The 27,702-nt window shown below is 37.7% G+C and overlaps 1 protein-coding gene across 6 annotated transcripts in view; it reads left to right on the top strand.

Annotated features, from left to right (window-relative positions):
- Positions 1-27,702, top strand: part of LOC143340465 (uncharacterized) — a 506,553-nt gene that overhangs the window by 367,400 nt on the left and 111,451 nt on the right. For all 6 annotated transcript variants that reach the window (XR_013079448.1, XM_076762454.1, XM_076762456.1 and 3 more), the window contains exon 5: positions 8,283-8,393. Coding sequence is in view for 5 of the 6 variants with exons in the window: in XM_076762454.1 (XP_076618569.1) it covers positions 8,283-8,393 (111 nt within the window). In the remaining variant the exon portion in view is untranslated. The remainder of the gene's footprint in view (positions 1-8,282; positions 8,394-27,702) is intronic.

The following is a 27,702-nucleotide window of genomic DNA, read 5'->3' on the forward strand; positions in this document are numbered from 1 at the left end:
TGCCAAACCAGAGCTGTAAAATTGTTCAGGAGACCAAGACTTTGACTTCTTACAATTGTAAACAACGTAAGTTAAAATTTGTCTTAGCATTTATTTTCATAGCTGAAATTTATGAATCCCATTCATTTCCTTTGACGTTTAAACCTGAGAATTAATTGTTTTAGTTCCATAGTAAACAGCGTCAAAATGTTAATTACTTCGCTTATTTCGCGTCGAGAAAACACAGCCACTCAATTTAATATGCTTTGAACACTAGGACAATTTTGTTTCACTGTTTGAAAAGTGTTTTCCTGTTTAATCTAGTGTACCATGCTCTTTTATCTCGATTATTTTGAGGGGAAATAACTTTTTGTCGGATCCAGTTAATTTTAGGACTAAACGATCCAGCGAAAGTGAATGACGAGAAACAGACGGGAAGAGCAAAGGCTTCGTAACGCAAATTTCGGTGTCGCTGTTTAGAGACGAGCTTCACGGTATCCTTGACGTCAAAATTGAGTGCGCGTGTTTGCATCAGAGACTACAAAGGAGCAAATATCGCGATCCCGACGCGTTTTACACAACATAAAGCTCGCTTTTGACGCGTGTTCTCGCGTATGCAGAACTATCGTGATTTCAACTAATGCGTCACGGCGTTTCAACGAGAAGGAATTATGATGGAATACGCGAAACGCATGAACTACGATCTCGAATACAAATGGTTCGTGTAATCTACTTCTGCTCGGAATACACCTACGCCTTGTATCAACGATACGTTAACTTAAACTTCAGATATTACATTCCAAGTGTTTTTTGCTGTAGTCCATATTTTTGTGGTGATTTTAATTGATTGCTCGGAATACACCTACGCTTTGTACCAAAGTTACGTTAACTTAAACTTTAGATTTTACATTGCATTTTTTGAGTGATGTCAATATTTTAGTGGTGATTTTAAATGGCAAGAAATGTGTTTCTATTTGTTGTAATTTAAAAAAATTTTGAAACAATATTTTCAATTATCAAGTCCAACAGAGCAAACATTTGGAATTATTATATTGAATTTCACACGTACAGAAGTTATATACTTTGAGCACGAACATAAATTTTCGACGATGCTGTTCGGGAATATTTATTGCACGACATCGATATATTACAACGTTAAAATATCACGAAGATTTTATGGCAGCCAGGTAATTCAATCGCGTACGGATTTTCGTTTTCTCGTTGCTGGCCACCGGTGTTCTCGCGAAATTTATTAACTCTTTCTTTCTTGCCCGTGCGTGCCGCTAGCAGTGTATCATTTAGGAATTAAATTCGAACAAATTTATTCGTCGGACCGAGATAAATCACCATTGTTACTATTCGCTGCGTATTAATTGAATACAATTTCACTGGTATATAATAAATAAAAAATACATTTCGTTCGTTTGGCAATATTAAAGTCGTTGCTTCATTATTTTTCTTCTCTGATCGTGGAATATAAGACTTGTTTATTTTACAATACGAGATTTAAATGATATTATGTTTGTAAAAGAATTAATAAATAAATATCGTGGTTGAAAATATTTGATTTTGAACAAATCAATAATGAAAATGTAACTGAAGGGAGATTCAAAGATTAACCTGGATTTTAAATAAATCACCATTCACTGTGTATTAATTAAACACAATTTCACTGCTATATAATTTTGTTCGTTTGGCAATATTAAAATGGTTGCTTTATTATTATTTTTTTCGTGATTTAAATGGTTTTAAATTCGTAAAAGAATTAATAAATAAATATCGTGGTTGAAAATATTTGATTTTGAATGAATCAATAATGAAAATGTAACTAAAGGAAGATACAAAAATTAACTTGGATTTTAAATAAATCACCATTGTGTATTCATTGAATACAATTTCAGTTATTTAATAAATAAAAAATGCAACGTCTCGTTCGTTTGGCCATATTAAAATCGTTGCTTTATTATTTTTCTTTTCTGGTCATAGAACATAAGACTTGCTTATTCTACAATATACAGGGTGTTCGGTTAACCCTGGGAAAAATTTTAATGGGAGATTCTAGAGGCCAAAATAAGACGAAAATCAAAAATATCAATTTGTTGATTGAGGCTTCGTTAAAAAATTATTAAAAAATTAAATTAAAAAATTTCAAATCGTTCTGAAAAAATTATTTTCGGTTGCGGGGGTTAATTACAATCATTTTTGGTCATTAGACATACCCTCGAAATCCTGCGCAGTTTCGAGAAAAAAATTCATTATCGAAAATTTCATGTCTGACCATACCTTTGACATGTTTCACTGAAATTTCATGCAAATGTTTAAAACGTTATAACTTTTGAAAGGATTGAAGGATTTTAATGTTTAAAAAAGCAAACAACGCGTATTTTAATGGAGAATATGTAGAAATTCAAAAATTATTCGAAAAGTTTCTCCTTAACCCCGTAAAATGAGAAAACCCCCATAAACATGTTTCAATTTTCAAACTGTCATAACTCCTACAATAGTGAATATATTTGAATGAAACTTTTTTCTGAAGCAGAGCTCATGGGTACATACAAAAAAGTATTAGACAACTTTTCTGTAGCTCGTCAAACAAAATTACTAAAAATCGAAAACGAATTTTTAAGAAAAATCGACAGGGGGGTAACTGCCTAAATTTTTCGACGAAAAAAAAAAATTTCAAATCGTTCTGAAAAAATTCTTTTTAGCTAGTGGGGTCAATTACAATAATTTTTGGTCAATACACATACCCCCAAAATCCTACGTACTTTCGAGAAAAAAATTCTTTTCCGAAAATATACTCTATGAAAATGTATCTATAACTTTTTAACGAAGCCTCAATAAACAAATTAGTATCCCTGATTTTCGTCTTATTTTGTAATAATATAATCCACAGTTTTGCACTAGAACAACCGATTATTATAGTGTATTTATTTATACCAAAGAAATTGAAACGTTAGATACGTGAAGAAATGTATAATGCAATGGAAATTATTCATTTCCTCATAGAAAATTACAGTAAATTTTTAAGAGCTATATTAAAAATGGGTCAATATATCTGCTTTGGTAGTTCTACTGTTAATAAATCAATATTGCATTTGAAAACATTCGATCTTGAACGAAGCAATAATGCAAATGTAACTAAACAAAAACACAAAAATGAACTTTAATTTCATTTTAACAAATATTAAATTCTGCATCGATTCACCTGACTTTCCAAACGTTTAAGATACTTTATGGCGATCGCCCAGGTCTCCAATCAGTCTTCGATCCCCAGTTAGTGCATCTTTGGAGATTTAATCTCTTCTCGATTGAATCGAATAAATTCGTTCCACCGAAATTAACATTCCCCGAGGACAGTCGGACAGGACTCGCGATAGGAACAGAGTGAGAGAGAGGGTAGATCGTAGACGCGAGGTTTTCTCCGGGGCATAAGAAAATCGGTTCGAGCTGTCGTCCCGTAAACGTTCCCTGGATCGAGTTAACCGTCTGATTACTCGAGGGCGACGCGGACGGGACCTTACCCTTGTTCTCGTTCACCTCCCTTCACTGGAAAATGGGCGTTTGCAATTTAACGGAATCTCTGCATATAGAGTGGGCTCATCGCGGCGGTTCTGTACTTTAAATGACGTCCCGGAAGTCCCCGTACTAATTCTATGGGTCTTCGAATGGATCCTCGTACATGGTGACGCTCCCTTTCGTCCATCCTGAAGGGTGCGCAAGACAAGGGCTAGTTATTCAGGGGGCAGCTTGTTGTAATTGCGCGGACCTGGCTCCGTCGACCACGCGACCCGCGAGACGAGACGTTGCTCGTCGATGGGATTTAATTAATCGGTGAAAAACGCGTCGAGATGGCGGAGGAGCCGTCGAATTTAATTTCTCTTCGAAGTACGAGGAAGAATCCTTGAAACGTACCGGAACGAACGGATTGCGAGGGAACGGGGAAACGGAGAGACGAAAGTCGAGACGAACCGTTTTGTATCAAAGTGGATTTACGGGTTTAAAAATAACGTTTGCTGGGGGGGGATTTTTTTGTCGGTTTCCTTTCTTACTGGTATTAGAGTTACTGGACGTAATTTGATTCGAGCATTGGATCGGATGAGCACAGTATCTATTGAATCTATTGAATTCTATGTTTACTGAAATCGTTTCTATGGAATTTCGAAGCTCCGAGAAAGTTTGTATGAAATTTCGTAACTCTGAAAATGTCTAATCTCGAGATTTTTAAATTGTTTACGAGTTAATTTGAGATCAAAGAAGAAATAGGAGGATGTAATAATTGAAGAAGTTATAAGATCGATAAAAGAATGTGTTCAGGCTTAAACTCCCGCGAAAATAACGACGAGGGAGGTCGAGCCTTAAATCTTTTCTTGTTTGTTCTGGCCTGACTGGCTCATAATTATTCACGACGCGGACCGCGCCATTAATCCAAGGAAAACCAATACTTTCCCGATAATGTCAGCCCCATGGTCATTCTGGAAACCCTTTAATACAGATTTACAAGTATACGCCAGTCGACCCTTGCATCTTTATACCGGGTGCCTTGCAAATTTATCCCAGAAAAAAATAAAAATTCTTTCAATATTCATACAATACTACAATCGACCAGTTAGTTTTGTTCTATCCTCAACAGCGGTAATATTTAAATAATATTCGTAAGACAGATTTTCTAAGACCATCGTGTGCGGTATATATTATTATTATTTTAATTAAATCCATTGAAAGTCAAAGTCTATAGAATTTCTCAAGATTTTTGGGTGTAAAGTGATTGGCCGTGTAATTGGCGAGTGAAAAGGTTTTTAAACGTCGAGTTCGCGGGATTTTTGGTTGAAATTTATTCGAGTGGAGCGTGGTCAGTTGGCGCGGATGATAAGAGGCGGCACACCCGGTATAATTTTGTTCGTTCGCGACAAACAATGGCCAGGGGTACTCGTGGATCGGCTTGGAGTACTAAAACGTGGACTCGCCGAGGGGTTAGAAAGGGTGAATTGCAGCTACGTGCCCCCGCATACGAATCATCCCCCGCGCGATGTGGAAGCGTCGCCGGGCGCCTCGAGGACCCCTGAAACCGTCGGCGTCGCCTCGAATCTAATGGATTGCACCGATACTTATGGTCAAATCGCGACCAACAGCCCTCAGAGACCGGCACTCATTACCATTCCGCTCGAATGGCCTCAATGAGCGCTTTTGATAATCAGAAATACCTTGGCGAAGACGGGAATTGGACTGGAATAGAAGTTACTCTTCGAGAAATAGAGATTACCATTTCCAATGGTGGAAACACCATTGCTTATCAAGTACCATTATCAATGGTAAAAATACTTTTTGGTCAAGGTAACCTTTGAGTTCTTCCACTGTTACACAGATATATATTTTGTTATTCAATCAATGTACTGATCGAATCAAGATACAAAGGCTTGTACACTCTACGTGCTCGTTTTCTAGAAAAAAAGTCTTAAAATTCGAGATAAAAAAAAAACGACTAGCCTAACAGGTTGAGAACGTTAAACTGCACAAGTATCATATAAGCAAAAATAAGCGTTAACATGCTCGTTTTCAAGTTATTAACGAAAAACTGACGCGAACGATCGCTCCGGCGGCAAAAATCGCCGTAGAACAAAATTTCGACAGACTATCCTATAGGACAGTCTGTGGGTCTTGCATAAACAAATTTATATGATTTTTAGTATATTTTCCTCTGTGTAAAAATGTATACCTTCGAAATTCAGGAGTTACGTCCAGAAAATTTAGAAATTACCGGCAAGGAAATAAAACCGTCAGGTGAAACATGGCGACGAGCCAAAGTAGGTCGTGAAACACGGCGTTGCACGAACTTTCCGTCATCAAACAACGATTTCGGGTATCAAAAGGATAAACTGACCGTTGGTCGGTTTTGCTGGAAGGCGTAACAAATGCACCGTCGCAGTTCTTCCCGGGGAAAAAGCGAAAACCGGTTGAACCCGCGGCGCGCGGTATGGTATTTCTCGGTTTCGGGAATCCGGATCGCCCATCCGCGTTCTCGTAATCTCTAAGTACACGTGCAGCGGCGTGATCTCTCGAGGAACTTTAATCCCCTGTTAAGGCAGCTTAAAACTCGAGCAACAGGAATTACTGGGAATATCCCGCTGAAAGTTACAGGGAAAGTTTTGAGTTGCGTTTGCGGGGCGCGAAAGTTAATTGAGAAACGGTCGACGGTAAGCTTTCGATCTATGCGCGATTCGGAATCGAACCACCAAAACCGACCGGTGGCCGAGATTACCGCGTTCAACTTGAGGAGCTCTGGCTTACGTCGAGATTACACTGAACGAAATCGTGCTTTTTCACGCTGGAACGCCCCTTGGGTGGACCATAATGATACTTTCGCAGAGTCTGATGCTATTGTTTTTACTTGGAAGCTTCAAATTTGTGTCTCAGTACGTAAAACGATAGGTTGGCTCTATAAAATTTGGAAAGATTAAATCGAGAGTTTGAAAATGTATTCAAACAGCATCAAACCTCGATTGGTGTTTATATCTGTTTTATTTCCATTTATTTATTATTAGTTCTCTATCACAGGCGTAGTATGGTTGAAGGATAGTTTAATTTTTACTAAAATTTGGGAACATACGACTTCAAACAGTATCAAACCTCGATTGGCATTTATATCTGTTTTATTTCCATTTATTTATTATTAGTTTTCTATCACAGGCGTAGTATGGTTGAAGGATAGTTTAATTTTTACTAAAATTTGGGAACATACGACTTCAAACAGTATCAAACCTCGATTGGCATTTATATCTGTTTTATTTCCATTTATTTATTATTAGTTTTCTATCACAGGCGTAGTATGGTTGAAGAAGAGTTTAATTTTTATTATAATTTGGGAACATACGACTTCAAACAGTATCAAACCTCGATTGGCCTTTATATTTGTTTTATTTCTTCGATTACTAATCCTTTTTAGTAATTTATTGTTACTTTTTTTTCACAGACGTAGTGTGGTTAAAGGATAGTTTAACTTTTATTGAAATTTGGGAACATACGACTTCAAACAGTATCAAACCTCAATTGGCCTTTATATTTGTTTTATTTCTATTCATTTCCATTACTTCGATTACTAATTCTTTTTAGTAATTTATTATTTTTCTTTGTTATAGATGTAATTTGTTACTTGAATATTAGCTGACCAATACCTTGCTTCAACTCTTAAAATATCAGGTGCTTTCATAAGTCTGTGTATTTACTTATGAAAACTTTTGTCACAATGTACATGTGTGTCTCTCAAACTGTTGATGGTGTTTGGGACAAAAAATAAATGGTTTTGACGGCTGCATAATCTGCTTTAATTTTGTCTTTTTTAAGTAAACTCATGAAGTACATACGAAAGTTATTATTTTTTTTTTTAAATAGAATGCAGTTTCTCTGAATGTTCCTCTTCGAATCTAGAATGATTGTATTTAAAAAATTGCTATTGCAATAGTAAATAAATAACACATCACTAATACAAAGTATTTTATAAATAGAATCGTTATTAGTTTTTCGTTGTCATTTAATAGACTGATCTGATATAAGCTCTTCATATGGGATAAAAAAACCTCATCAACCTTGAGGATCAGTCATATCCATTTTTCTTTACCCAACAGCGTCGTTCAATGTCTTAGTCATTTTGATAAATCGGCTTCATGGTGTCTGTAACACTGCAGAAGCTCTGGCAGTAGTTTCTAGCCAAAATCCACTAATCTTACCGCAGAGAACATTGCTTCGAAGAGAAGCAATTACTGATGTGGTCATAAGGTGCTCGGATTTAACTTACGTCGATTTAGTACCAGCAATTCCAAGAAAACTTACACTCTGTTAATTTTTAATTTTCATATTCACTGTGTAACCTCTGCGTTAAATCTTAATCTTTTACTAAAATAAAAATGCAACTTTAAACGAATCGTATCGTACGAAATTATTCAATAAAATTTTTACATACAATAAAAAATTAACAAACGATTAAGCAATCAAGTTTACTATAAAATAATCTCCCTAAAAAATGTCATAAATATTCTCTCTTCCATTGCCTCGACATTTTAACCTACTCGAAATAATTTTTTGCACGTTTTCCTTTTTTGTTTCGATTTAGTAAAGTCGTAACATATCAAAAAAAAAGTTCGTTGAACTCATTGAAACCCCTCTGTGTAACTCTATGATTAAACATTTTTCAAACACGATTGACAGCACTTAAACTTTCTCAAAAGCAACTTCCTCTCTAGCTTTTAGAATACAATTTTAAACGAGTCGGATAAAATTTGTTAACGTTAAATTTGTTGCTGTTTCAGGAAAGTTTGGAGGAACGGGTGCAGGAACTCGAACAGGCGTTGCAAGCAGAACGAGTCGCTGCTCAACGCGATCGTGCGACGATCACAAAGTTGCAACGACAAATCAACAAGGTCAGTTAATCCGTACGCTAATTTCCAAATTCCTCTCTCCTTCTCAAAGTAATTAAATTAAAAAGTTTTACGCGTACAGTAAATTCCACTGGCGCGTCTGTCCATTACTCACTGTTTCCACGACTGTATTCGAATCGTACTTGTCTTTAATGAATTGTCAAAATCAGATTTTAACGTAAACGAAATATCGTGGAAATTTACGAGACAATTTATAAATTAATTCTAATAATACATCGTCTGTTATTTCTGTGATACTTTCTACACTCGCCAACAGAGGGCTACGCTCAACCTCTCTTTCTCACAAGCACTCGATCGACTGTCCAATAGCGAGTCACCAGATATTCTCTTCGATAATTTCTCATAAATTCCATTTCGATGATGAAACGCGGGTAGAAGATGCAATTAACGCACTGGCAACAAACGTCTGGATCGGGTGTACGTCGAGGATAGGAAATTAATTACAGCCGTTGCGATTGGAATTGCCGCGGCACAAAGGGGGGCCGTGGCACATCAAAGACCGGAAGAAAAATAGAAACTATTCCGCGGAGTTGTATTTGACACGACGCCTCGCGAGTTCGTATCAGATAACAGGATCCCCGCGTAAACCCGAAGCAAACGGGTCTGCGTTTCGCCTAACCGTAATCACGCTTCTCTCCTTTCCCGTGATTTACTCCGTGTTATGTCATTTCGGTCCACGGATGCCCCTACCAGCTCCTGTAATCGCTTTCGTCTGGGTTATCTGGCGCGGTCCCGCGGAATCCGCTGAATTATCTCGCTCTGGCCAGGATTATCCGAACGAAAGACCGGCAATCTCGTGATACGCGAGAACCTAACTGAAATTGGAACGCGCCAGACAATCCACTTTAATTATCAGGAGTATTGGTTGTTGCATTAAAATCAATATCGCCGGTTGTGGCCATTCGTTAATTCTACGACCAAACTGTTTCTAGCGCCACTAACTTATGCCACACTTGGCAGAATTTTAAGAGAAGAGAGCTCTTGAGTGATAAAAAAATAAATTTTTAAAGTAATTGAAACACGGATATTCCAGTTGAAAAAAAGTCAGAGTCTTTGCCCCTCAACAACCAGCCCAAGAATATTTGATACTCGTGCAAATAATTACTTTCGATGTTTTATTTAATTAAAAAAATTGTTCACTAGGTAATTGTGCAGTATAAATTATAGACCTACTAGGTAGGGATTGAATAAAAATAAAAATAGATTGCAGAGCTTCTGATATTTATTCGAATTAGGTCTTTGTCCCTCAACAACCATCTTAGCAAGCTTGATACTCAAACAGTCACTTTCGATGTTTTATTTAATTAAAAAAATTGTTCACTTACAGTATGAATTATAGACCTACTAGGTAGGGATTGAATAAAAATAAAAATAGATTGCAGAGCTTCTGATACTTAATCGCGTAATTTATTCATTTCTGCTCGAGGATCCAGAGACCGGAAGTGCAAACGAAGGTTTGCGCGAAAAACGCGAAGGGGTCTTAGGAAGTCGCATAAATTCACCTAGGCGGCATAATATCCTGGATAATACCGTTTATTCCGTTTTAATCTGTTTCTGCGCGGGGGTGGCGGAGCCCGTTCGAAATTGTGGGCGAGATCGTGCACCCCGTGGTGAAGAATGATCTACGACAGGCCGGTTGTTGGTCTGCGTCTGACGTGCCCCGAGCTCTTTTCCTCCGTTTGCTTCGTTCTATGAAGCATCGCGACAAAAACAACCGCGTGCAAAGAGCCGGAAAAACGGAAAATACACCGCCGGTGCGGTGTAATCTCCCATGATTTATGCGCCGTTTGTACCGCCGACGTCGGGACCGATACACCGACGCGTTAAAATTATTTATTCCCCATCGATGGAGCCTCGCGATGAGTCGGACTTGAAAACGATTGATCGTCGCGACTTTCGAATTGAAAACGGGACGGATAGCTGATGAAAGATAGAGATAGAGAGAGGTACTTGAGAATTGATAAATGTCATCTATGATAGGCTTGTTCACATTGCAAAATTGAGGATGAGTGAAATAGAGAGAAATGGTTAATGTTTGTTTATTCTAAAGGTTCTAAAATCGTTCAGAAATTAATTACATATATAGCTCTTTTTCAAATTGCATGATTTTGATATGGTACTCATCTTAAAAATAGCGAAGGCTGATTTGTTGATGTAACATTATACTTTTTAACGCATTCACTAGGGATCATTAATTTATTTTTACGTATTTCATTTTTTGGATTATTTGCATAAGAATTTATATTACAAGAAGATTTATGTAAATCCTTCAGAAAATCTGCAGACAGATTATATATTAATATAATATCGCGGTACAAACAGTGGTGGATTTAAAAAAATTCAAAGGGAGGCTTAACGAAACATTTTAAAGCGAAAGATCGACAAGTTAAAATGCCCGGTGGAAAGTTTATAATTTGAGTAAAGGAGAACAGCAGAATTTTGTGATATAAATATGTTACATTTAATACAGAATTGCGAATAAGCCTTCGTAACGGGAACAATCAGAAAGTATAAAGGAAGGAAGTCGTTAAAATGGAGGGCTGGTTGGAGAATTTCTTGGTCACGAATACCGACACAATTTTCAACGACACGCGAGGGTTCCACTTTTGCAGATCGTATCTACCGAATTTCCATCCAAATTGGAAATCAGCGCGAGAATTAGAGAAATTCGTTTCTTATCTCGGCACGGCGGAATGTAGTCGAGTCGAATCTAGACTCCATCGTTTTGTCCCAACAATTTCTATTTAACCTCGCTGTACTAATCTCGGCCCGGGAATAGGCAAAATCTCAATCGTACGGAAATTTGATATCCCTGAAAACGACTCAGAAATCCCTACAAAACTCAATAAAATTTCTAACGAGACTTTGTACGTTTCAACCCCATAGTACTGTCATTACCCAGATATACAGAAAAAAATAATAAAATAATTTTTATTTAAAAACATATCAAGCATTTGAGAAATTTAGGAAGAATCAAAAAGTATGAATATAATTTGTCGTTTTAAAATTACACGTTTTTAAAGAGTATCAAATACCATAATCAAAACTATGTTAAAATATATAATATAAAATTAATAAAAAACATTTTTATGTAAAAACATATCAAGCATTTGAGAAATTTAGAAATGATCGAAAAGTATGAATATAATTTGTCTTTTTAAAATTACACGTTTCTAAAGAGTATCAAATACCATAATCGAAACTATATTAAAATATAAAATCCATAAGGTTTTGTACAATGATAGATACGACTCTGATACGAATATTAATGCGTTTCATCCCGGAACTGGTGGCTCTGAACTCGACAGTCCAGATTAGATTGAAAACAATTGCTTAATTATAGCGTTTAATCTGTTCTTAAGCTACTTGAATCCCATTTATTGTCCACGAGGAGAGTCTGATTCAATGAGAGACTACAGGGTAAAAAGACTTTTGCCTCATCGAGTTCCGGTCCAAGGATTATAAAGTCGTTCTCCCAGTGATAAGAAAGTACACAAAAGACTGCTTTCAATTAGATTTCGTTTTTTTACGCCCCGTCTCGGATTATCCTTCTCGCGAATTCGTACGCCAACTTTTCGCGATGCTGTTCGCTGGAGAGGAATAAAAATGGAAAGTTTAAAGAAGTCTTCCCGCGACTGTCGATGAGAGAGTTTCTCCGCGACTTGCTCAAGAATTTCGCCGACGTTATTTAAATTTTCGCGTGCTGCTGGGATGTAAAATAACTTCCTCTGGAACATTTTTAAACGATTTTCGACGATAGTTAAATTACTCCGGAGTTATATCGAGCTGCTTCTTAAACATCGTTAGCTTCTCAGTTCTCTCGAGAATCTTTACTAGAAGATTAAAGTATCTCAGATTACAAATATTACTTTGGGGGGAATTAAAATAACGAACGATAGTATTTATTTTTTAGTAACATTTTCAATGAATTAAACTCTGTAGTAAACGAAGTTTCAAATTTGATACTTCGAATAGCGAACGTAGTTCACTGTTGCAATAAGCAGTTACCTTCCACGAACTGCACAAAACTGTGATTTTATCGGACTAGCAAATGCACATTGGCAAATTACTTCCTTCGAGAAAACCTCACGCTCTGTAATTTTCGTGGGGAAATCAACTACCCAACGACACAAGCTGTTATCATTATGGCAACGCAGATTCCGAATGCTGAAATGCTTGCTGTAAACGTCGTTCGTTGAGAAATTTGGGACTCGTAGACACTGTTACTTTCAACCCCGATTTCAGTATTTTTATTACGTGATGACGAAAATATTTATGCACTGGTTATTAACAGATTGCAAAATATTATAGAAAACTGTTTATTTGAATGTTCTTCGTCCAGAAGTGAAAAATAATTAGAGGGGTAACGATACAGTGTTATTTTTTGATAATTTTCAAACGGTATTTCGTGCCATATGGTGCTTTTTCGATAGGTCAGAGAGAGAGGGGTTGTTTATAAAGGGGGTAGGAGCCATAAAACGCGTAACTTATTTTAACGCCACTCGAGCAACACGCGTTTCAAAGTGGTCGTCGAGGAAATGGCCTATTATTTGTAATGAATACAGAGCTTACTAGACAAAGTTGCTTAGGGTGGAGATTCGAAGGGATCAGGTCAGATTTGGAAGGGTTATTCAATTATAATTCCGAATCTCAGTGTACAAAAAATTTGCCATACGACTGATATTGATATTTCAATCACTGTCAAATAAATCAGTATCTATTTGGAATATTCCTAAAAAGGGAAAGGGTTGCTTAGGGTGGAAATTCGAAGGGGTCAGATCAGATCTGGAATTTAATTATAATTCTGAATCTCAGTATACAAAAAATTTCTCATACCTACACAGTTGATATTAATATTTCGACAACTGTCAAATCAATATTTATTTGGAATATTCCTAAAAAGGGAAAGTTGCTTAGGGTGGAGATTCGAAGAGGTCAGGTCAGATCTGGAAGAGTTATTCAATTATAATTCCGAATCTCAGTATACAAAAAATTTACCATACGACTGATATTGATATTTCGATTACTGTCAAATCAATATTTATTTGGAATATTTCTAAGGGGGGTTCCGAAGAATCGAAACGTCGAATAATTAGAAATTGTCCTGCTATCAGGAAATATTCGTCGAACAACGCGTTGCCAAATGATAACGAAAGGAGCAATTGTCTCGAATTGTAATTTCGAACAATTAGCGGTTCAAACAATCGACGCGGCCTTGAATCGCCCTCTCCTCTTTTGTTCTTTTCGACGCGTTTCGTCGGCGAACGCAAATATTTTCGCGTGCTCGAAACGGACAAGGCTGATTCATTAGAGGAAATATAATGGACTGCAGGAGACGGCCGGCGGGTCCGAATCCCACGCACTTTGTAAATTCCGTCGAAACGAGAAACGAGACAAAGCGCATTCTTCGCGAATTAACCGCCCGTGAAAGTGAATTGAAACGAAGGACAGGGCCAGAAACGGCGCCCAGGCCCTTAACGAAATGCCGTTTTCACCGGTACGATATTGTTCCGCGTGAATTCTTGGCGAAATGCTAATGCCACGGCGTATTGCCAATTATGTGCACCGTTTCCTGCGGGGTATTTCGTTTCGTTGGTAACTTTTACTCCTGATGGAATCGGTCCCGTTTCGCGCACGGAAAATTCCTATTAGCGTTATCAACTTCAATTAATTGCACGACTGCCCGGCGATGGGGCACCGACTCTGAAAAACTGTGTACCTCGAAGGTTAATTTACTTCGAACAACGATGTCGTCGATTTTTACCCCCCTTTTCTCCTCCAGAAACGATAGAATTTTATTTCTATTGCTTAGAAATTGTTTCATAAACTATTATTTACTACTATGCAATATAAAGATCGAAAGAAATAGAGATGACGATCCAGTAATAAGGTGTGCAACAATTCAAAGACTGTAGATGACCGCCATTTTGAATATGCTTCCTAAAAACAGTTAAATATCTCAGAAATGGTCAATTTTAGGACAAATGTACACTAGTACTTTTATGCTCAGAATACTCCAGTCTGTCGAAATCGACCATAAAAAAATTATTCCATTTGGAAAAAAACAAATGCAACTTCTACGTAACATTTTCTCGTAATGTTATCAGTTCGTGAGACACTCTCGTTTTACTCTAACGACGGTGCGTTGCGTTAAAATAATTTACTCGGATAATGTGTTCCGATAAAATATTAGTTGGATAATTTAATTCGCGATTAGACGATATTAATAGTCTCGCGTGCGTCCAGAATGTTGACCGAAACGAGTCCCCGGACACTTTCGTTCCGGAGGAACGTCTGACGCGGTAATTCCGCGGAAAATGCAAATATGGCGATGCTGTATGCCGCGCGTTAAAATTTTTATTCGTGCCGAATTACAGTTATTTTCATAAATCATCGTATCCGGCGTCCATTTATCCGAGATAGCCCCGCGTGCTTAGTGATAGATGAGTAACATCGAAAATCTTTTAGAGGCTTAATGCTAGGTGCACTTTACGGTATCTGCAAAGGCGATAATGATACCGGCGGCGGCGTTTAATCGCGACTTCCGCGCTGCTTCGCGGAAAAATAATTCTCGTACGCGAACGCTGATAATTCACGCTCGTCGCTGAGTGTAAAATTCTTACGATTGTAACATTAATTCGGAGCGAGTATCGTGCCTGGTCGTTACGGTTAATTAACGAGGAGTTTCACTAACAATTCGTAATCGCGGAACGTTGTCGATATAATTGATCGCGATCGTTAAAAGACCGTATAATTTCTGGTAATACCCTATGCATAACTTCAATCGATCTTCTAACGATGTTGTCCTATTACGTAATCGAGAAACTCGATCATGGTTAAGTAATATTTATGCTTGCGTACATAATAAAAGCGGATCGACAATCTTTGAAACATTAACGTTACGATCTCTTACTCTTATTCGACACGCACAGTGGTCATCCAGTTTAACCGGTCATATTTTTGTTTGGATAATAGAAGCGACCGACAGAAAAATTATTGACGACTGATCGTTCACTTTCGACCGACTGGTTAATTTTATTTGACGTGTAGAACCACTTCCTAAAATATTTATCAGTAAATGTACGGGTTACACACGTTTTGTTCATTAACGAGTGATTAATACATTGATAACAAATTTCAGATTAATTGGTCATTCGTATACGGGGTGTTCGTCCTGGGAAAAATTTTAATGAGATATTCTAGAGGTCAAAATAAGACGAAAATCAAGAATAGCAATTTGTTGATGAAGGCTTCGTTAAATAGTTATTAACGTTTGAAGTTTAGACCGTACTGAATTTTTTTCTCGAAAATGCGCAAGATTTCGGGGGTATGTCTATTCACCAAAAATGATTGTAATTGACCCCCACAGCTAACAATATTTTTTTCAGAACGATTTGAAATATTTTAATTTCGTCGAAAAATTTAGGCACCTACCCCCTGTCGATTTTTCTCAAAAATGCGTTTTCGATTTTTATTAATTTTATTTGACGTTCTACAGAAAAGTTGTCTAATACTTTTTTGTAGGTACCCATGAGCTCTACTTCAGGAAAAAGTTTCATTGAAATATATTCACTATTATAGGAGTTATGGCAGTTTGAAAATTGGACCATTTTTATGGAGTTTTTCTCATTTTGCGGGGTCAAGGACCAACTTTTCCAATATTTTTGCAATTTGTACATATTCTCCATTAAAATACGCGTAGTTTGCTTTTTTAAACATTAAAATCGTCCAATCCGTTCAGAAGTTATGACGTTTTAAAGATTCGCATGAGAATTCGAGCGGACATTTCTGGGCAGAAATTATATTTTCGGTAAGGAATTTTTTTCTCGAAACTGAGTAGGATTTCGGGGGTATGTATGTTGACCGAAAATGTTTGTAATTGACCCCTGCAACTAAAAATAATTTTTCCAGAACGATTTGAAATTTTTCAATTTCGCCAAAAAGGTCCACCTTCTTGAATTTTTTTCTCGAAAGTGCGTAGGATTTCGGGGGTATGTCTATTCACCAAAAATGATTGTAATTGACCCCCGCAATCGAAAATAATTTTTCCGTGAATGATTTGAAATTTTTTAATTTATTTTTTTAATAACTTTTTAGCAAAACCTCAATTAAAAAATTGGTATTCTGGATTCTGGTCTTACTTTGGCCTCTAGAATCTCCCATTCAAATTTCCCCCAGCGTGGCCGGACACTGTATAATCAGAGAACCAGACCCATAGAATAATAGAGAAAAATAGTACAAAATAATCAATATTCAATCACCTTCTAATTTAATTAATTTTTCTTCGTCAATTAAACCCTGGATAAATACCTTACCCAGTAAAATGCTTGAAAAATAATAAACAAACACGCTTTTTAATATCTCGATAAAACTATTCGAAATTTCCCTTCGTAAGAATTTTTTTTGATAATGAGAAAACCTGATACTCATAATTTTCTAATTCACGTTGGAAACAACGAGACTCTTCAACCGTCGTAAGAAATCCTTCGACGCGATGGGGGGGGGGGCGTCGTTTCGCGAAAAATTTTTGCGTGCCGCGGCGCTGTAACGAACCGCACGCGTCACCGTTAATTAACCCGTTTAATTAGAATTCTAAATCGCGCGTAAATACAATCCGCGACGAATATAAAATCCGCGCGAACCGTCGATATAAATTTCGCTCGGGCCGAGGAGATCCAGCGTTAACGACCGCTGTTAATTAAACGCCGTTGCACGCGGCGTCTCCGATGTTAATAAATGAAAATTGACGGGGCAAGACAGTCGGGGAAAAATTACGGAGAGTGTAATTAACCGCGCGCGGTGAGCAAATTGCGCGTGAATGTGGCGGGAAAACGAGAACCGAACCGGAAGTTTCGAGTGGTTATAGCTAATTCGAAGGTAATTTCATTCGATTCCGCAAGAAACTGCGAAAGAAATCGTCGAGTAGGATTGGACTGCTTTTGTTAATTTCGAGAAGCTATTAAAACGATGCAAAATACGCAAAAATTGTAGAATCTTTTACAATAGAAATTCTAAAATAGCTGAGAAGTCGACGAAAGTTAAATCGATTCGAGTACGAGCAACGACGTCGGAATATTAAGCAAACAAAAATACTCGATTCGGTATTCCCGGTGGTGCGGAGTACGCTAGGATCGTTCGTCGTCGCTTCTACGGAGCGGCTTAAAAAATTTTCACAGCAGAGAAAACCGAAAGAGGCGAATAACCGTTCGAATGAGTATGCAGCGCGCGTCTGACTGAAAAATCCGAGACTCGAGAGTATGAGAGGGACAAAGGGGATCGTTGCAAAGGATTCTGGCTGGCGACTATAGCGGAACAAGCACGAAATGCACTCCACGTTAGAAACGCGTTCCTTGCTATCTGTCGCGGCATGCAAAACAACGGAATAAACAAGCAATAACCAGGAGCATTTCATTCCTACGCGACCGGTAGAGCTTCGTCTTCGGTTTTCGTTCGCGGCCCCCGGGCTTCCTTTTCCGCCACGCGATGCTTTACCTCGAGATAAATACCGTGTTGCTGCGTTCGAGTTCTCCTTTGCTCCTTTTCGACGCGACGAAGCGTTGCGACTTTTCCAGCGAACAAAGATTGATGCGTTTCTTTGCCCGCCTCACCGGGTTTAAAGCGATTCTCCCTCGGGAAAATGAAGCTTTGATTGAAAATCTGACGGGAAAGTCCGCTGAAACGGTCACTAAACTCGAAGAAAAGTATTCGATATATTTAAATAATTAGTAGATGTCTTAAATCAGTTATCTAAGATTTCCAAGCAATTTTTTCAAGGAAAATACTTGAATTATTGCGGTACGAAATAACTTACCAGACGCGAAAAAACAATATTATTACCAGATAACGACTTCGAATAATGTGCATAGGGGAATAACCAGGATCGGGAAGTAAAACAGTAGTAAATCGTGCGATCGAAACTATGAGACCGAATAAAAGTTAAGAACAGTCGTTAATATTAGGATGGGGTTTGACAAATGTCCGATTAGGCTACCTGTGTCTCGCGGTAGCCACGGGATTCGTCGAACCGTCGCCAGTGTGATTTCCCTTCGGTCCATTTGCAATCGGAAACGGCCTTAACTTTCCTGCCGTTTGCGGCAATGCGTTCCATTAACCTAACTGAGAAGCTAAGGGGGTGGCCCCGTGAACGGAAGGGAAAGTATAAGAACGGAGGGTGAGTTTTAAGAAGAGCCGGAATCGCCTTCACGGCAGACTGGCTCCCCTGTCCGAGTCCTCCTTGGCTCCGAGACACGACGCCGTTGCAGCTAAAGAAGCTCCGTTCCGCCTTCCATTGAACTTTGCCCTCGAACAATAGAAGCAATTTTTTACACAAACCCTCGCGCGAGTATGTTTTCGGGAATCGATCGCTTCGGGGGCCGGATACGAGAAAATTCGGAACGAAGACTGCGAGCAGCGCGAATGTAGTGCAGGGAGAACGAAAGATGGGTTTTGAAAGGAATGGCGAGTCATTGGACATCGTAAGGTTTGCTATAAAAATTCACCTTAGCTTGAAACCAAGATAATTCGAGGTTGGATACGAAAAAATTTGGAACAAAGACTGTAAGCAGCGCGAATGTAGTGCAGGGAGAACGAAAGATGGGTCCTGGAAGAAATGGCGAGTCATTGGACATCGTAAGGCTTACTATAAAAATTCTCCATAGCTTGGAATCGAGATAATTCGGGGCTGGGTACAAAAAAATTGAGAACGAAGACTATAGACAACATGTATGTAGAGTAGGGAGAACGAGAAATGGGTCTTGGAAGGAATGGTGGATCATTGGACATCGTAAAGTTTGTTATAAAAATTCTCCTTAGCTTGAAATCATGATGCTTCTGAGTTTGGTACCAAAAAATTCAGAAAGAAGATTATAGACAACGTGTATGTAGAGTAGGGAGAACGAGAAATGAGTCCTGGAAGGAATGATGAGTAATCGTAAGCCTTACTATGAAAGTTCTTCTTAGCTTGGAATCGAGGCTAATTTGAAACTGGGTCCAACAAAATTTGGAACGAAGACTATAGACAATATGTATGTAGAGTAGGGAGAACGAGAGACAGGTTCTGGGAGGAATGACGAGTCATTGGGCATCAAGGCTTACTATAAAAATTCTTTTTAGCTTGGAATCATGATGCTTCCGAGCTGGGTACGAAAAAATTCAGGAAGAACGTGTATGTAGTGTAGGAAGAAAGAGAGATGGGTCCTGAAAGAAAGGTCATTCTTGAACATCGTGAGGCTTACATAATAATTCTCCTTAACTTGGAGCTGATTTTCTCCCCAATGGAGATAGTAAAATTAGCATAGACACGAGCTAAGGTTTTTGGAAGAATTCTCTTCTCAGGGAAAGATTTTTATGTATAAATCTGATTCTTTTAATTGCTAAAAGGAGGACCTTATATTAATTTTAGATGAGAATATTGTTGATCACGATAATTTCAGTGTATGTATTGTCAGAGAAAAGGGAGATCAGTTTTAGAAGAAATTTCTCCACCTCAAATGGCGTACTCCTTATCTAATATCTAATCTTTGTTTCTTCCTGCAACGAAGATAGAATAAAATCAATATAGGTGCAAGCTGTGTTCTTTGAAGACATTTGTTCACCTGGGTCCACATACTTCTTAATCTGAAACTGATTGTTGCCTTCTCTATCTCAGATAAAAAGAACATAGATGTCAGTTTCACTTTCTAGAAACATTTTTTTAGATTTCCATACATGAATCTGATATTTTTCATCGTAAAGAAAGTACACCAGGCTTTGTGCAATAAAGATGATTAAAAAACCACGTTTCTAGATACTGAAAAACTTGAAAGAATCATGTCCATAAATACTTTTGGTGATATCGATAGAAGCAATTCGACTAACATTTTTCATTCGAAAAAGCCAGACCATTCGTGATAAACCTTCGACGACAAAGTTAAATTTACACCGTTTCCTAGCCTCGTACACACGGATGGCAATCGTTGAAAAAGTCTACTCGCCTTCGTGATGGTAGATATCCCGCGAAAAGTGGGTCAACGCTTCGAGGGAATTTCCCTTATCCGACTGGCCCCCAGTTTTCGTGCTTTAAAGCAACTTTATGGACAGGCTCGAATTTCGAGAGAAGCCCAATGGCCGTTTTACGCACGAGCAGGACGATATCACGGAAAAATGAACTTACGAACGGTGAAATGGACCGTAGAAATGGAAAGGAAGGAACTGTATCGAATGGGGGATAGATAAGATACGCAACCATTTGCACCGAAACACGCCAGAGTTATAAGCTTGAGGAGAAAGCATCCAATACGTAGTTCGTAAAAAATCCATGAACGTTTGGGGATCCTGGGAACCCCAAAAAATACCGTGACATTTAAGTCATTTTTAAAAGTATTGGAGTCCATTTTTATTTCAATTTGAATTGTATCATTTCGTGGTCCAGTACGAGGTTTCCGATTTAATTTTTGCGTTGTCGTATTTGCAAATATTTTACTCACGAACAGTGTTCATTTTACGAGCTTGATATTTGTATTATTAATTTTATCATTCGTCGATTAATTTTAAAAACAAAATGAAATTGCAATTGAGCTTTTTTAATCGATCATTTCGAAACAGTAATAATATTATAATTGTTCTTTATTAAAATCTAAAACATCACGATTCTGGTCACCTAATTTTATCATTCGTTGATTAATTTTAAAACCCAAGCAAAATAGCAACTACTTCGGCTTTGACTTTGAGCTTTTTTAATTGTTTCGAAATCGTCGTGTACCAAATCGACGCGTGATAAAAAGTTTACTATCGATGAAATAACTTCTTATTATGGAGATCTTTTGATAAAATTGCTTTGTTCCGGTATTGTGGGTTAAATGGTGGACTGTGCAACGGTTCACGGTGCAGCTGGTTGAACTTTTGCGCTGAGACTTGCACGTGTCCTTAACAGTGCAGACACGGCTGACAAGCGGAGGGTAGGTACGTGGTCAGGTTGCAAGATTCCGGCAGAAACTGATATATGTATCTGGACGTGGCGGCCGTCCTTAAGGGCCGAAGATAAACTTAATTGAATGGCTCGGTCCCGGCGCGAACTGCCGTTTTGTCGTCCGGTTTTCCTCGTTTCTGGTCAGAATCGTAGTGGCGCACTTCCCTATCGGGGTGATTTACGCCAGCCTTGGTAGGATCGCGTGTACTAAACGCTTCGGATCCTTATACGTTATGAGGTGGGTAGGAAAAGTCCCGGTACACGTGGACCACGCTTCGATACCCGATCCATCCTGCTGAATAGAAATCCCCCGTTAATGGAAAACGTCGTCGATCCGGTCGATCGTACGATTGCCCGTATGCTTTTCCCTTACGTTCGATTGATTTTCACACTTTCGACGTTTACGCTCCCTGTCCATCGTCGCTGGCCATTCGTCAATTACATCCATGGAAACAGAACACGTTTTAGAATCTTTCACCAAATATATCTGGAAATAAAAACACTTCGTAAACTGTCACATTTGTCCTTAAAGAAAAATTAAACTTTTGTATACATACTATTTGTACGATATAAAATTTTTATCGAAAGTGTTTCTGTCGCTTAGAAATAAATTACCAAAAATAATATCCAACCCCTCAACCGCTGTTTATTACATTTATTAGCTCATCGTAAATTACAAAAGATCGTTTACCTTGAAACTTAGTAGGTGCATTAACACGTCGACAGACCAAGCCCCTCAAATTGTTCACAGAAACGAAACTTTGTTTTGAGACAACTGGAAACTAGCATACCCGTACATCTATTAGTATATACTGAGAGTTTTATAATCTATGTACCATTTATAGGTTTATAAAATTCGTAACTAATTTAAAAAGTTATTAGCATTTAAAGTTCTTCCTTCTTGAATTTTTTTCTCGAAAGTGCGTAGGATTTCGAGGGTATCTCTGTTCACCAAAAACGATTGTAATTGCCCCCTGCAACCGAAAATAATTTTTCCAAAATTATTTGAAGCTTTTCAATTTTCAGGGTAACAGACAGTTATGATCAGACATTATATTTTCAGTAATGAATTTTTTTCTCGAAAATGGTTAGGATTTCGGGGGTATGTCTATTCACCAAAAATGATTGTAATTGCCCCCTGCAACCGAAAATAATTTTTCCAGAATGTTTTGAAATTTTTTAATAACATTTTAACTAAACCTCTATCGAAAAATTAATATTCTTGATTTTCGTCTTATTTTAGCCTCTAGAATCTCCCATTAAAATTTTTCCCAGGGATGGCCGAACACCCTGTATAATAAATTAAAATAATTTGTCATTGAACTTATTTTTACAGACTCGTTAAAATTCAAGACTCCTATCTAGGTTTATTTTCTTTAACATCTGATCTTAAGAATCAATTGTTTTAGCTACTCAGTGAAGAATCATGTCACCCATATATAAATGTGTTAAAATAGTCAACAGATACCCAGTATTTATCAACAATACCAAATTAAAAAAAGAAATATCTTGTGCTGTCCACAGTAAAAATCGGTCCCTTAATAATTTTGAAGCTTCAACGCTAGGGAAAACCGTGTAAAATACAAAGTATCAAATCGAACACGATCGTTTCCCCATACGTCGGCAAGGAAAATGTACGAACGATCGAAGAATCCACACGAAGTTTCGTCGTTTGGTTTCCCTATCTCGAACGAAAATCGTCGTCGGGGCGCCATTCCCGACAGGCGTTCTAATCTTTATTGAACGTAAAATCAGCCGTAACGTCGCGCCCGTTTCGCGTGATCGATAACTTTCATCCGTGCGCCACCCCACGAGATGGTCGCGGATCGCAATTTGCTTCCAATAAAGGTTCCTCCGCAAAGGTTAAAGAACCTAGCCACGTACGAAGACGCTCTGTCGTCCACGGCTTCTGGGCTTTTCGGAGTGGAAAACTGGCCGTCGCGACGGCGCCACGCATCCACATTCAACGCACACCCACAGACGACAACACGGACCACATTGTACGGTGGTCGGAAAACCCTAAAAAAACCGGACAAAAGTGTCTCTTCGAACCTCGACATCCGATTCCCAAACAAGAAAATTCTTTAAGACTCTGTCACGCGATTTTACTTTTTTATTTCGCGTCATTATTTGCGATCGTGTCTCCTGAAGAGTATCTTTCTCTTACTATTAAATGTACCTGTCTCGACAATTATCGGTTAATGCCGAGAAATGTGTTTCTTTTCAACTGTTACTCTGATATGCGTAATTTATACGAGAGTTGAAACGATAAACATTTCCTGAATTTTCTGGAGGTTCGTGTTAAGCAAACAGGATGTTTGACAGGTGGTTTTACAGTTAAATCGAACTACGTGTGCATAGAATTATTAAACAAACTAGAATAGTCTAAATATTTTTTTTATAGGCTGGAAAATGGAAGTCTGTCGTTTACAGGTTCCAAGACAGACATTATTAATTCATATTTAGCTTAGTATCACTTCATAATGTTATTAAAACGAACTGTGCACAAAATATGGAGCTTCGTAAAAAATCGTTGCAAAAATTGTTATCCCTTGTCGCTAACTTGATCTTTCCTTTCTGTTTCAGGTGAGTCAATCTACAACCAATTGGAAAACAAATTTGTTGTCACAGGTATTTATTAAAACTACTAATTCTCGCCAAATATTGGAAATTTAAAAATGTATACTAACTTCAGAAATTTATTATATGAGTAGACTGGATGTTTATGCATTTATGGGAAATTTTAATTCTCAGGGAATTACAGAATGCACTTAATATGCAAAAATATAAGAAATACGTAAGATACGAATTATTGTATTTAGGGGTTGAGTGAACTATTCATAAAAATTAATAAAAATATAAATAATAAATCGAGTACAGAGGAATGCATTCTCCTAAAATATAAAAATTCTTAAATCTACAAGCATAAAACAAGAAAATAAATTTATTAAATATTTCTGACAATTTTAAGATTTCACACATTGAAATTAAAATTGAAGTTATTGCTAAATAATATTACATGAGAATGCTACTTCCATCGCGTAGTATAGCATTTTCAAGTACTTAATAACAATCAATACAAATTTCATTCAAGTATAAATACAAACGACAATGCACAATTAAAACCTTGAAATCTATATTCCAAGAATGATCTAACTAATTTCTCTTGAAGGTGTTGCATGTAAATCGATGGTTAGACATTTATCCACGTTTCGAGGGCTCGGTTCCATCGCGTGGGCGTGCTTAGACCAGCTCTGATCTATCGTTGCCGGTGCTTGCCGTGGAAATTGTCTCCCTAAATGAGAGTTGGATGAGTTCAATTACTGTTCCAGATTGTTCGTCGTTGCCGTTTATGGCCGATCATACGCAATGGCGCTATTCGAGCGTCGTGGACCGATCGTTGCGCCAACTGTTTCTCGTTTATTGCGTCCCGTTCGCTCCGGGGATTGACAGGTTTATTTACGGTCGGCCGCGAATCGCAGGAAATTATATTAAAAGCAAATAGAAGTGATATCGACGCGCCTGTTTGGATAACGGGATGGCGTGTGAAAAATCCGCGAATCGACGGGACTGAATCGATTTTAAACGGCGAGGTTTGTTCTTCGTACGATCGATCGAGGGCTCGTCGGGCTCTGTGGATCGCGGACAATCGCCGCGTAACGAGACGATCGATAATAAAAATATTGCACGAAAGGCAACAGTTATATTTTCGTATACAGCAGATAATTACCATTTAACTGGATCCATTCACGAGGAATTCCCGATTTCTTCGGGGCGCCGGAATGATTGTGTAACGAAGAACGCTTAATAATAATTTTATAGCAACTCCGTTTTACTTACGGGCGCCACCTGGTACGGTTGTACCAAGAAACCGAGTTGCAATGTTAGTGATTAAGTTTACGACTGGTTTCGTAAACAACCCCCCCCTCGCGATTAATAATGATTTATTGTCGAACGAGAAACGTAATTAATAGATTTCGCTGGTTATTTTATTTCACATTAAATTAATGAAAATTCTCCGGTTGTGTGAAAGAGTACTAGTACTAATCTCAATATCGAATCTAACGAAGTATCTTTTTATTTTACGTTGAATAAATTTACTGCTAATTGTTGGTTATAAGAAGAATAACGAACCTCCGATAATAACACAAGAATTACTACTACTGATCTCAATATTGAATTTAACAAAATATATTTTTGTTTTACATTGAATAGATTTATTGCTTATTGTTGATTATAACAGGAACAACGAACCTTCAGGTATAATAACGTACGAACACTTTACACATTCGATTGTCTACCAATCTTAACGTTGGATTTATTTGATAAATAAATTTTATCAGTTCGTATTGATTCGCTGCGGAGCGAGGAAATATTTATTCGTTAAAATAAAATGTTTATTCGGTGTTGTTGGGCGAGTTAAAACGATATCCCACTGTATACAGTGATATAATATAATTGTCAATTGATGTGTATGTTTATTTTTGTATATTCACTATAAATGGACGCGTTTTTTGATTTCAAATAAACAAAATGGTCGCATGGAGACTGTGGAATAGCCTTTTTTAAGAGGGACTATGTTTGAGAGAATCCAGTACGCTCAATTTTGATTTTTCTTGGCCCAAAAAAATGTTAGAATGTTACTCAAATATAAATATATAAACCTCGTAAATTTTTGTGCAAAAAGTGTTATAGCAATCTTTGCAAAAAATTCTCAGAGAATCTTAGAAAAAATATGTGTCATACTAAAAGACACCCAAGTCAAAATAATCCATTCGTAATTTCCAATAAAAATTATTACAAATTCACTCGACTGAATTTTTACAAAACCGTGGTTTTCTCTAAGAAAATGAATAAACAATTCCCATTATATTATATTTCTTCAAGCATCTATCGTTTTAACTCTCAAGTGGGTAAATGACTTAAACTAATAATTTATCTAATCCTCCGTTAATTTATTATTTTTCAAATTCTTTAAAGAAATATTGCTTTCCATTTACCAATTAGATAAAAATCACCATTGAGTAAAATAATTCAATTGATATTGAGGGTTAAGGGTTAATATCTTCGATACAAATAAATACACCATAATTGTCGATAGTTCCAGCGTTAAGAAAGATGGTCAATTCGAAATCCCTACACAGCTCTATGCATAATACGATCACTCAAAGAGCCCCAAAGCTGGAAGAACATACAAGGACCACTTGACCAATAGTAAAAAGTATCGTAAACACGTTATAATAGTGTACCAACAAAAGCCCCATGGATGCACGCGCGTGATCAATGCGTGGCCCATCCGTCAAGTCGCGGGACGGGGCGGGTTTCGCATTAAATTTCCTGATCGAAATAGATGGGGGCCTCGTACATCATCGAAGAAACGAATTCGTCTTCCATTAATGAGTCCCGCGGTCCCGGCGGAGCTCAGGGACACGCGGTGCAAAGTCGCTGCCGGCGAAGGGAAGTCGTAACTTTAATGCGCAGGACGACAGGATAATCATTATTACACCGCGGGCCGGTCCGCGGGGGCGTAAACCGGATGTTACCCCGCGTAGTCGCGGATCCGCCCCGCGGAGGACGTTAAAATCAAGAATAAAACGCGATACACGCCAGCCACCAGCGATTTGCATCGCTGGCTGACAAAGGGAGACCACGCTGACATCCAAGACGGCAACGCCGGAATTATTCATTACGCCACCCTTCCGCGAGACGTTCGTCCACGTTTTCGGAGCTGTCAGTTGGCTACGCGCGCCCCGCGACGTCCAACGAAAACAATTTTACGCGAGTGGAAACAAAGGGGCAATCCGCAAAGGGGAATACTTGATACAATGTGTAGAGCACTGTTTTACAAAATTAGTGAAAAAGTATTCGTTTTTAAGAATTAACGCTCTGGACATTTGTAAATATTTATACGAAGCCTAAAATTAATTTGTCTAGTAGTTCAGTCAAAATATATCTTAAGGGTGCAGTCTCATGTGTACGTTGCAAAATTTAACCATACTGATTAATTTTTTTTTTACTAAATGTAACATCTAGCGCTATGATTTATTTTTGCAATTTAATTGACTATCCTTTGGGAATACAAAGTAAATTTTTCAATAATTTTTATTGACTTTTGATGGTTTTATTACGCCCACAGTAAACATGTGTTTATGACCGTAGGCAAGCTTCTTAGGGTAATGTTTTCCATCTTGGTACAATGTGGAGCACTGTTTTCCAAAATTAATGCAAAAGTATTCATTTTTAAGAATTAATATTTATAAACATTTATACGAAGCCTAAAATTAATTTGTCTAGTAGTTTACTCAAAGTATATTTTAATGGTGCAGTCTCATGTGCACGTTGCAA

This window comes from Colletes latitarsis, chromosome 3, assembly GCF_051014445.1.
Source record: "Colletes latitarsis isolate SP2378_abdomen chromosome 3, iyColLati1, whole genome shotgun sequence".
NCBI lineage: Eukaryota > Metazoa > Arthropoda > Insecta > Hymenoptera > Colletidae > Colletes > Colletes latitarsis.